General features: G+C 35.3%; 1 protein-coding gene across 2 annotated transcripts in view; it reads left to right on the top strand.

Moving 5' to 3' along the window:
* The window catches only part of SCAPER (S-phase cyclin A associated protein in the ER), a 488,585-nt gene that overhangs the window by 271,887 nt on the left and 203,747 nt on the right, over nt 1-12,951 (top strand). For both annotated transcript variants that reach the window (XM_077780475.1, XM_077780477.1), the window contains exon 23: nt 2,596-2,713. In XM_077780475.1, the coding sequence (XP_077636601.1) occupies nt 2,596-2,713 (118 nt within the window). The remainder of the gene's footprint in view (nt 1-2,595; nt 2,714-12,951) is intronic.

The raw sequence follows: 12,951 nt of genomic DNA, 5'->3' as shown, positions 1-12,951 counted from the left end.
TACATACATACATACATACATACATACATACATATAAAATCTCCACTTCTAAGATGAAGAAATTGAGATTCCAAGTAATTAAGTAATCGTCCCAGGGTTTATATATGCGGTATGTACTGGAGCCAGAATTCAAGCATAGGTATTTCTGATATTAGAGTTTATATTCATTCTTTGACTTATCAAAGTAAACTTTATACGGATAGCTTAGGTTTAAACCTAAGAGCCTTTTAAAAAAAAAAATTTATGTCTTTATTTTAGTTTGAGAGACAGAGAGTGAGCAGGGGGTTGGGGGAGCAGAAAGAGAGAGGGAGACACAGAATCTGAAGCAGGCTCCAGGGTCTGAGCTGTCCGCACAAAGCCCGACATGGGGCTCGAACCCACAGACTGTGAGATCATGACCTGAGCTGAAGTCAGACACTCCACCAACTGAGCCAGCCAGGTGCCCCCAAAGTGCCTTTTTGAGATGCATTTGTTGTTGTATTCTTTGAGAAATTTAAAATTTTTACACAAATATTACTTGGGTGAAATTGTATTCTGTGGTGTTATTTATTTGGGAAGAAAATTTACTTATTTGAATTGACTAATACGATTTGGGGACAAAAGCATGAGATTTGGAGATCACAGGCCTAGTCCCAATAATACCTTTTACCAGTCGTGAAACCTTGGAAAAGTCACAGAATTTGCCTGAGCCTTAGTTTCTTCATTTTTTCAAATGGAAATAAGACTAATTGACATTGTTTTCATAGAGTTATTTAAGATCATGTACATTAGTGTATTTTGTAAGTTATGGATATTATTAAGATTAAAGAAGAAATTTCTTCTTAGCCCATTCATCATTAAATATCTGTTGAGTGCACTTATGTAGAGATAGCATATTCGGTGCTATGGATAAGGCAATGAACAGTTAGATAGGAGCCCTCTTTCATGAAGTTAATACTGTGTTTCTGCACCGTTCAGTATAATAGCTTCTAGCTTTTTGTGGCTATTTAATTATTAAGATTAAATGCAACTTAAAATTCAGTTCCTCAGTCTCACTAACTATATACTTCAGGTGCACAATAGCCACATTTAGCTAGCAGCCACCATATTGGACAGTACAGATATGGGACATTCCCATCATTGCATAAAGTTCTCTTGTAAAGTTCTGCGTGGGAAAGACTTGTGATGAGTGATTTGAAGGAATAGTCAAATCAGAGAAAGTAATGTTTGAGCTGAAAACCCGAGGATATGTAGAAATTTTCCAGATAATGTGGAGATGAGGGAAGCATTTCAGAAAGAATGAAGAGCATTTGCAAAGACACAGAAGGAAGAAGAGAATAATTTTGATCCAGAAAGACTTCATGTACATAGTCTGTGTGACAGGATTAGCCCTACATGGGCAGAATCAGACTTCCTTGATTGTAATAGGAGAAGCAAAGAAGAGTATGGGTAAAATATAGATAGGCTTGTAGATTTTGTGGCTGAAAGTGAAGATTTTCTTGTTCCAATAGTTCTGTTTTCACTCAGAAATGTAAGATCTTCTTTTGAAAGCAAGAGGTACAAAGGAAAGGATGGAGTTTTGAAGAGAATGGGTAATGTATGAAGCAAGCCTTTGTGTAGAGTGAGCAGACGACAGATTTAGTAAGATCCTGAACCTATAGTCATATGAAGATCAGAGATAGAAAAGCTTGCTAGATGTTAATTATCCAGCTAAATAAATTAATACATCAAGATACTGAGAATGGTGCTAACCCTCAGTAAGAGTTAAATATTAGTAATTATCATTATCACCACTGCTGGGATTTGGCTAGTTGGAGTAACAAACAGAACAATAGAGAGGGAATGTAGCATGTTTGCCAGAAAGTGACTATAATCGTGGCCTACAGAATTTATCACAGATAAAAATGGAAGTGAGACAACAGGGAGATGATGTATAGAGGAGAAATGGAGAGATCTGGAAGAATTTCTGGCGAATATCTGTTGGTGGGCTACTTACTGTTAGTGGAAAGGAGAAGAAAATTGCGCAGAGTGAGGTACATGAAACAGAAGAAATAAGGGCTACAAAGATATGCTACACGAAGTTCACTTGTGAGAATCCTACAGTCTAGGTAATATGTGGTATTTCTTGGTGAAAAGCAAATGTTGCTTTGTTGTCTAAGTAAATTACATCAGCAGTAGCACGCAATCCCTAAATTAACTTGTAAATTGGAATGTGGGGAGTTTGACATTTTGAGAGTTTACAGTGCTTCAAAATAATATCCAAGCCTACCTTGAAGATTTAAATCAAGTATGAAAACCTGCTGAGCTTCTTATACTCATTTTCTCTGCCTTCATTGTCTTACCTTCTCCCCACCTGTAGTTCCATTCTAGTTTAAATATCACACAGAAATTGATGGTAGCAGTATTCTAGCTAATCTAGATGGACAGTACTATCCTCTAGTTCTGTTTTGTGCCATGAGGGCTAGGAGTGGTTTTGTTTGTTCAGCCCCAAAGGTGCTCTGTGAAGCAGTTTCTAATACAATAATGAAAGTAACTTTTGTTTGAAAAGGTTTAGGAAAATGAAATATTATAGTCCAATTCATTAATGTCATTCTTCCCTTTCATTTTGGTTTGAAGACTTCAGCGATTAGCCAAAGATCTTCTAAAACAACTACAAGTACAAGACAGTGGCCCCAGTAAGGTTTCTGCTTTAGACCGGACCCTAGGCGAGATCGCTAGAATATTGGAAAAAAAGGTATGTAACTAATCTCTGGCCTTTGGCCTTAATCTTTGTGGTTCTTTCTCACTGTGACAAGACATAGGACTATAAGGCTGACTCTCACTTATGCATTTCTTCTGCATTTCCAAAAGCTGGTCAACCACCAGTGAACTGTTGTTTCCTTTTGTTCTTAATTAATCTGATACTGTTTTTAGTCATTTTAATTGAAATCCTTAATAGCAAAAACAAGTCATGTTTTTCCATACACAAACAAAATAAAATAAATTTAAAAGGAATCACACTAATAAAGATATACAGTTGTATGGCAGACAATGTAAAACTTTGACATATAAAGCTCATAAATTGCAACCAGATTTCCACAAAGCATCAGTTTCCTTATTGTTTCCAACATAAGATTTGGCAGTTTTCTTGAATGCCTTAGAGTCATAAATGTTTTTGTGACAATTAAAACATTCTTAACATCTTTAAATGATCTTTACTCAATATAGAAAACTTTAAATGTACAAAAAAGAAACTCCCCAGAATGCCCACTGTTGACATTTTATTGTATTTTCTTCTCATCTTTTTACTGGACATTTCTTACATTATTTTATCTGACTAGGTTTATCATAAATATTTTCCCATGTCTTTAAAAATTCTTTGTAACTAAATGAACATATCATAGTTTATACAATTTTTATCACTTTGGTGGTTTCTAATTTTTTATTTGATGTAATGGCTGTCTTTGTTATCTACATTTTTTTTGTTTTTTGTTTTCTGGGTCTAAAATTTATAACATTTGAGATACACAAAAGAATGTAGTGACAAAAATAACCTAAATATAATGAATACCTGTGAGCTTATCATGCAGCTTAAAAACTAGACTGTTCCCAGTGCTATCCTTCCATACCCCATTTCCGTCTCTGCTTCCCCTGAAGGAAATACTGTACAGTATTAAGGCAATATCTTTTCTTTCTTTTTTTTAATAAAAGAATAGTTCTTTGTTTTTTAAGAGTTTTATTTCTTTCTCACATGAATGTTTTTTTAAGTAACATTCAGATCTGCTCATATTTGACTTTTATAAAATACACTGTAGACTTCTATGAGTTTTTTTCAATCAAAATTATGATTCTGAGTTTTATTTAGATTTATAAATGTAGCTGTTTTTCATTGATTTTCTCTGTTGAATAGTGAGTACTTCACTATGTTAATCATAATAGTGTTTAAATCTCTTTTCCCACACGGACATTGTTTTTCAGGATTGAATTCATTCAGGGTTGAATGTGTATGGGGGTGGACGTAGTTTGAGAGAAAGAAAGCGAGAGATTGGAAACAGTGCTGCGCAGAGCAAATGAACAAGAATTTCTCCAAAGTGAGAAGCCTTAGACTTTAGTCTACATCAGAATCACCTAGGGCTTTTTAAAACACACCCCACCTTGGGTTGCTGATTCAGCGGGTCCCAAGAAAGTGTATTTCGTAGGTAACATTGATGCTGCTGGTCCAAAGATCATACTTTGAGAGTCATTGCTCTTGTCTAGGGCATATGCCGCCAGGGTGGAATTACTGGGTTCTTCGGCACGTGAATGACTAACTTTACAAGATAGTGTTCAGCTGCTTTTGGCATCAGACAGTACAGTCCTCCGTAGGAACTAGAGCAGCAGAGAATCACAGAGTCAGTTCTTCAGTATAACACATCCCTTTCAGAGTGTCAGAGTTCAAGACTGCTAATCGTCAGACATGTGCTAGATGGAGTGCTTGGAGGCTTTGGAAAAATCTCTGTTTTAAAATTAGCACATATTAATTTATTTTTATAAAGGGTAATTATACTTTGAACTAAAGTTTACTTGAAGATACCACCATGTGTACCTTATCTCATGAATATTGTTTTAGATTGAAGTAATTACAGAATTTTTGAGGAAAAAGTAAAATGATCTGTATAAGAAAGGTATTCAGTATGAAAATCTAAGTAAAGTTATTCTGTTCACAAAGGAGCAATTTACTGGAATACCACTGATTCCTTATAATTTCGGGGGAGAAAAATGTAGTCTGGCTCCTAGTCTAAATGGTCTGTGTCAGAAACCTTGCTGTAAAGCTGTCCTCAGAGTATACACTGCAGGACCACCTGAGAGTCTAAACTTACCTACAGTAAGATCCTTTGCTATTTTTATAACTGAAATCCTTTTTACCTAGCCAAGACAGACTCACTTTATGTGAAATTCTCTTCATAGAGTTTTACTGACATTTCAGTGTAATTCAGCTGATATTTATGATTTCAGTCTAGGAATTGTAAATAACCATTCCTTTTTGTTTGGAAAACTGCCTGGAGTAACAAAATCATTAGAGCCAAGGCCAACTACCCAGTGAAGGATTTGAAGACGGCCTGGAAGTGACAAGGGTGGGACTGGTAGAACTTGGGCAGGCACTCACTGAGGGATGGTGAGACACGAATCTTGAGCTCTTCACCCTTCTAATTGACATCTCAACACATTGATGCTTTCTGTTATTGCTTTAATACAGGTTTTCTTAGATACTTTTTCTGAAGTTCTGAGAACTACTTTAAAGCTAACAGGTTAAACTTGTTATGTACAAAAACACTCCTCTAATGAGACAGATCAGGAAACTGAGGAAACATTAGTATTGTAGTACTTACTCTTTGTCTCAGGTCCCTTCAGACTTTTTGGGTTCTCTGATTCTGTGTAGAAGTAAAAAGTTTGTAAGCTGTGTTGCATATGTGACAATTTTTAACAAACTCTACCCAATTCTGTAAGCAATTTGGTGGTCTAGGGTACTTGTACCCATTCTACTAACAAAAACATTTAAAAATAAGGGGTGAAATCAAAAGTAACTTTCTTAAAAGCATCAAATTGCTAAGAAGGAACTGAAGAATTACCAGGCCAGAGAAAAGCCAAGAATTTGGGAAGTTGTATTCAGTTATAACTGAATGCCCCAAAGGGAGTTGCCAGCCTGGCAAATGTGAGTTATGACTTGCAGGCCTCATGGGTTACAGGACAAAAGTAAAATCCTTAGGGCTGCCTAAGGGGTGACATCTACTAGATTTTCTGTTGTCAAAGATAGACCACCATAACCTATTCCATGATGTAATCATGAACCCTCCCACTCCATCCTATGAGACTGCAAAGGAAGTACCTTGGCATAATGCAGAAGTTATAACCATGTTCCAGCCCTGGCATCGACTTGTAGCTCAAATTCACATACCTGTACTATTTCAAATGGTGAAGTGAGCTTATAGTAGTCTCAGATTGATTAGTGACGTCCCTAGGAACTTGGCAGAAGGAAATAAATGCAAATCCTCATTTGAAGAAGACACCTTTATCCTAGTACTCAGATAATTTCTCTCAAATGACTTTACAAGAAAAAGTAGCCACAGTCCAACAAAAGGGACACAAAAGTAAATGAATCATTTTTGAGTAATAGCAAGCTGAAACTAGAATTGAAAGACTTTGTAAATACCAGTTACAGATTATAAAACTATGTTTGTTTATCTTTTAAGGAAATAAAAGACAGGCTTGAAAATATCTTCAATATCTTATGGACAGAGTTCATTCAGAACAATTTTTTATAATGTTTTTATTTATTTTTGAGAGAGAGAGAGAGAGAGACAGTACAAGCAGGGGAGGGTCAGAGAGAGAGGGAGATACAGAATCCGAAGAGAGGCTCCAGGCTCTGAGCTAGCTGTCAGCACAGAGCCCAATGCGGGGCTTGAACCCACAAACGGTGAGATCATGACCTGAGTCGAAGTCAGACGCTTAACCAACTGAGCCACCCAGGTGCCTCCAGAACAGTTTTCCTACTGATGCCAATTAATAAAGCCAGACAAAATATAAACTGGAATGGAATTGCTAACAAAGTAGTGAAGAATTACTGGGCCAGTATCTAGGAACAAGGCATTTTGGGGCTGGGTACAATTGGTGATCCAAACAAAGTGGATGAGAAGCATTGTTGCAGAACTTGTGGGCTAAAATGTTGGAGCCTAGGACTATCAGTGGTAGGGACTGTGGTAAAACCTCCAGGTTTGGGTTAAAATCTTAAAGGGCTGCACTAGGTGAGAGGGTAGATTGGAAGTATGCCAATAATCGCACAGACCACAGCTCAACTTCAAATTATCTGGGTGGCTGAAAAAAAGTAAAGTGACATTGAGTTGCTTAGACCTCCAGGTACCTCACAGAAGTAAATGTACTCTGGAGGAAGATAGTATCTACCTAAGTCTCAAATTATTTCATTAAATAAATTCAGAGGCAGTGTCTGACAGAGAAATGTAATTAAGCACATAAAGGGGCAAAACAGCATGGGTAAAAATCAGTGGAAACAGACCAACAGGGCTATACTTACTATGTTCAAGAGTATATATACCACATTTGAAAGAAAATAGAAATTTAAGAACTGAACATTTTAATGTCATTTATTTGTTTTGAGAGAGAGAGCACGCACATGAGTAGGAAAGGGGCAGAGAGAGAAAAGGAGAGAAAGAATCCCAAGCAGGCTCTGTGCTGCCAATACAGGGCCCAACACGGAGTTATGTCTCACAAATTGTGAGATCATAACTTGAGCCAAGATCAAGAATTGGATGCTAAACCACCTAAGCCACCTAGGTGCCCTGATTACTGACCATGTTAGTAATCAAAATTAAGAAAATTAGGTATCCCATAACAGCAGATTAAATCCACTGAAGACAAAATTAGTATATTCTAAGTCATAATAATCTGGACTAAAACACAGAAAGAATACATGAAAAATACAGAAAAGATTATAAGGGGCATATTGAATATAGTGTTTAATTTATGTATAATAATCCACAAGGAAAGGACAGAATAGGACAGAAACAGTGCCTGAAGTGATTATCATTTAGAACTTTCTAAAACTTAAAAATCAACCCAGAGATTCAAGAAGCCAAATTCATCCCAACCAGTACAAATAAAAAGAAACTCACACCTAGAGACTTCATTGTGAACCTGGGGAAAATCAGACTACAAGCCAATCTCATTCATGAACTTAGATTCAAAATTCCTAAACAAAATTTTGACAAAATCTTGCATGAAAAGAATGGTATATCACAGCAAAATTGGATTTATTCAACATATTCAAGTCTGCTTAACCTTTGGAAAATCATTCAGAGTTTGTCATTAATAGAAGAAAAGATAAGAAAAAAAAAAAAGTATGTGATCATCTCAAAAGATCCAGAAGAAGCATTTGTTAAGTTCAGCATCAAATCAATTCATGATAGTAGATGAGGAATAGAAAGCAATTTTCTTAATCACACAGCTTGTATCTTAAAAGAAAGTATAGCTAATATCATAAACGAATAAATTTAATAAGTCAACTAGAATACAGGAACAGTATATAAATATCAACTTTGTTTATATTATTATCAAAATATTAAGTATCTAGGAGTAAATTGATCATGTTCATGGATTGGAAACCTTACTATAGCAATATATCCTTTCATCACAAATTGATTTGTAAATTCTGTGCATTTGCAATTAAATTTTTTTCCTATTATGAAACTGAAGCTTAATTTTCTGGAAATTGAAATGCAGATTATGAAATACAACGTAGGATTTTAAAGAACCGCCAAGACACTGGTGACAAAGAATAATATGGGAGGATTTGCTTGCCGGATATCAAAACTTACTGTAAAGCTGCAGTATTTAAGATAGTATATTGTTGGAACAAAGATGGTTAAATTCATAAATAGCATGTTTATGCGTGATGTGAGGCACTTGTTTATGTATGTAAAGAAAAAAGAGGCACTGCAAAGCATTAGAGGAATGTATGGTCCATTTTATAATTCAGAATGTTAACCCCAAAGTCAAGGAGATATTCTATGTTATTCTCCTAAAAGTCTGTTTTGCTTTTTACATTTAAGTCCATCTGAAAGTAACTTTTTGATTATGATATGAGGCGAGGTCAATTTTATTTAAAAAAAAAAACCAGGATATTCATTCATTTTAACATCATACTTCTTCACCACCTTCAGTCCAACTTATCTTAACAACTATCTTAACAACTGCAGTTTTATACAGTAAGTTATGATCCTCTCAAGAGTGGCAGAAGAAGCATTTGACAAAATACAGCATTCTTTCTTGATAAAACCCTCAACAAAGTAGGGATAGAAGGAGTATACCTCAAAGTCATAAAGGCCATATATGAAAGGCCCACAGCTAATATCATCCTCAGTAGGGAAAAACTGAGAGCTTCCCCCTAGGGTCAGGAACACAACAGGGATGTCCACTGTCACCACTGTGGTTGAACATAGTGTTGGAAGTCCTACCCTTAGCAATCACACAACAAAAAGAAATAAAAGGCATCCAAATTGGCATGGAAGAAGTTAAACTTTCACTCTATGCAGTTGACATAATACTCTACATGGAAAACCCAAAAACGCTACCAGAAAACTGCTAGAGCTGATACATGAATACAGCAAAGTTGCGGGATATAAAAATCAATGTCTACAAATCAGTTGCATTTCAATACACAAATAATGAAGCAGCAGAAAGGGAAATCAAGGAATCAACCCCATTTACAATTGCACCAAAAACCATAGGACACCTAGAAACAAACCTAAACAAAGAGGTAAAATATCTGCACACTGAAAAAGTATAGAAAGCTTATGAAATAAATTGAAGACGACACAAAGAAATGGAGAAACATTCCATGCTTATGGATTGGAAGAACAAACATTGTTATCAAAGGAGTCTACACATTCAGTGCAATCCCTATCAAACTAATACCACCATTCTTCACAGAGCTGGAACAAACAAATTCCAAAATTTGTATGGAACCTGAAAAGACCCCAAATAGCCAAAGTAATGTTGAAAAAGAAAACCAAAGTGGAGGCCTCACAATTCTGGACTTCAAGCTGTATTACAAAGCTGTAATCATCAAGACTGTATGGTACTGACAGAAAACCAGATACACAGATCAATGGAATAGAAGAGAGAACCCAGAAATGGACTCGAAATACAGTCTTTTCAGCAAATGGTGCTAAGCTGGACCATTTTCTCTTACACCATACACAAAAATAAATTCAGAATGGATGAAGGACCTAAATATCAGATAGTAAACCATCAAAATCCCCAGAGGAGAAAACAGGCATCAACCTCTTCGAACTTGGCTGTAGCAATTTTTTACTAGACATGTCTCTATAGGCAAGGGAACAAAAGCAAACATGAACTGTTGGGACCTCATCAAGGTAAAAGGCTTCTGCGCAGCAATGGAACAATCAACAAACCCAAAACGTAACCAATGGAATGAGAGAAGACTTTTGCAGATGATATATCAGATAAAGAAGGAGGCAAACCATAAGAGACCATACAGAGAACAAAATGAAGGTTACTAGAGGGGAGGTGGGTGGGGTCATGAGGTAAATGGGTTTTGGGCATTAAGGAAGGCACTTGTTTGGATGAGCACTGGGTGTTATATGGAAATGATGAATCACTGGGTCTACTCCTGAAACCAACACGACAGTGTATGTTAAATGACTTGAATTTAAATTTAAAAAATAATTTTAAAAAGAAATTTTATTCATCAAAAGACACCAGAAAAACTGTAAAAAGACAATATAATGGAAGATCTTTATATGTATAGCTCATGAAGAAGTGGTATGACAAGTATTCCAAAAGAACTCTTAATAGCCAATAAGTAAATACAAAGATAATCAACATCTTTAATAATCAGAAAGTTCCAAATGGAAAACTCAGTGTAATACTGTGATTCACCTTTCAGAATGACAAAAGCTAAAGATTGAAAATACCAAATGTTGCCAATGATCTAGAGCAATGGAATGTGCATACACTGTGATAATATAAGTTAGTACTACCCCTTTAGAAAGCAGTTGGCTATTATTGACTAAAGTTGCAGGTATACACATCATATTTTACTTCTATGTCTATACCCTACAGAAAGCTATGCATATATGTACCAAGAGACATGTATACAAATGTTCAATGGCATTTTTATAATTCCCAAATATGGGAAAAGCCCAAGAATCCATCAATGGCTGCCTGTATAAATTATGGTATGTTTGTATAATGAAATATTAATCAACAATAAAAATGAACTACAGCTATAGGTTACAACATGGATGTATCTAACAATCTTTAGTGGGCAAAACAAGTCAAATAAATATAAATATATATTTACACACGTATGTGTATATATACACATACACATACATATATACATACATACATACACTATTACAGCTCCAGTTATATAAAGTCTAAGAATAGACAAAAGTACCTGTATTGTTTTGGAATGTATTAATAGATGGTAAAACTATAAAGAAGATACAGAAAATATTTCTTATAAAAATCAGGATAATGATTATTCAGAGTTGAGACAGAGGTGTAGTCAGGAAGATTCATGTAAGTGGCTTCTTGAAGTCTTCTTTTCTAGTCTGCTTTTCTTCACCAGATGGCAATTATACAGTGTTCGAGATACTATTATTCTTCATATTGTACTTCTGTGTTTTCTCATTTTTCTGTTTGTTATGTTTCACAATAAAATTTTATTTAAAATTGAAGTTAAAATAAGTTGCTCCAAAGAACTATTTGTTACAGAAATGTTTAATTATTTCAAATAAGAGTTTCTGAAACATTTTTGTATATGCAAAGGCATTTTCCTCATTCTGGCCATTGTATTAAATTTGGTCCAAGTGAGCAGGATTTGTATTTTCATTGACTTTTCTTGTTACTCTGCGATGATGAATATTACATTTGAGTTTGGATAGTAACAGCATCCCAGAAGCTTTCTGTGGTTTATCAGTAACATGAGACATTTGTATACTGTTACTGTAAGTAAACAGTTTAAGCAGATGGATTGGTCATGGAGTTTTTCCAGTTGCCTTTCCTGACTCTTTCTGAATTCTGCCAAACGTAAATAGAGATTCAGCTATGAATCTCTTGAAGCTGAATAAGCAAACCACGTAGCTGTCAGTAATCATAATTTGAACTGAATTGAGAGATATAAAATCACAACTGACTTTTTGATACGTATCGTAAACCCTGCCTTGTTTTGCTGTTTTTGAAATTTATCCTGGAAAATTCACCAAAAGATAACTGTGGAAGTTAGAATGGTACAAGCTCTTCCTGACTCTACTCTTTTTTTTTTCCTGCCTGCTTTTTGCAGACTGAGGCTTGTGGCTATTTAACACATGCCCACACTCAAAGTAGATAAACCAGTCATCTCTGAAAGCTTTTTCAATCAGTTGTATTTAAGGAAAAAAAAAATGTGTTCAGGTCCTGCTAAGACCCTGCCTATCTTCCATATTTCATGGTTTCATTTGGTTTTGCTTCTTTTATTCTCAGCTGGAATTCTTCAGTTGAGAGGAACTGCAAAACATTCTATCACAGAAATCTCTGATTTTGATCCCCTCAGTTACTGTGTTCTCAATTTATGTAATTATTTCTTCATGGCAACTGTTAAATAACTGTATACACCTTATATGACACCCATATTTTGTCAGAAAGTGACAAATATATCCTGTAACCCAAGGTAAAATGAAAATGATTCTTGTACTGTCTTTAACTAGCATGTATTATGAGTGCAAAGAAAATGGAATTGATAGTTCAAGAATCTGACAGAGGTTTAAACTATATATGGTTTGTATTTTTAGAAAAGAAACAAGGAATATAAGGGAAGAAATGTTTATGTATTTTGTTCTAAGTGGTGGTCACATAGGTGTATGCAGTTGCCAAAATTCATGAGACTGAACACCTAAATTTGTATGTTAACTATATCTCAGTAAAACAAAAATATTAGATAATAATGATTTCAAAATAGTTTATATTGTTTTTCAGATCGTGAGGTTTGCCATTTTAAAAACATAATTTTAGTCCTCTCATCTTAAATCATTTATTGTGGCTTCTTTGTGAAAAATACTCCTTAAAAGCAAATAGGGGTGCCTGGGTGGCTCAGTTGGTTAAGTGTCTGACTTTGGCTCAGGTCATGATCTCACGGTTCGTGGGTTCGAGCCCCGTGTCAGGCTCTGTGCTGACTGCCAGCTCAGAGCCTGGAGCCTGTTTCAGATCCTGTATCTCCCTCTCTCTTTGACCCTCCCCTGCTCACGCTATCTCTCTCTCTCTCTCTCTCTCTCTCTCTCTCAGAAATAAATAAAACATTTTTAAAAATAAAAGCAAATAAATGTGTTATAAAAACTTGAATAGTGATAGTGCTAATTTATAGGAACATTTTCCACATTTGTGATATTTTCTATTATGGTTATACAAATTGACACTTCCAAATCACTCACAGTA

The sequence above is a fragment of the Crocuta crocuta genome, unplaced genomic scaffold (assembly GCF_008692635.1).
Source record: "Crocuta crocuta isolate KB4526 unplaced genomic scaffold, BGI_CrCroc_1.0 scaffold310, whole genome shotgun sequence".
Classification (NCBI taxonomy): Eukaryota; Metazoa; Chordata; class Mammalia; order Carnivora; family Hyaenidae; genus Crocuta; species Crocuta crocuta.
This window is presented reverse-complemented; position numbering and strand designations above follow the sequence as displayed.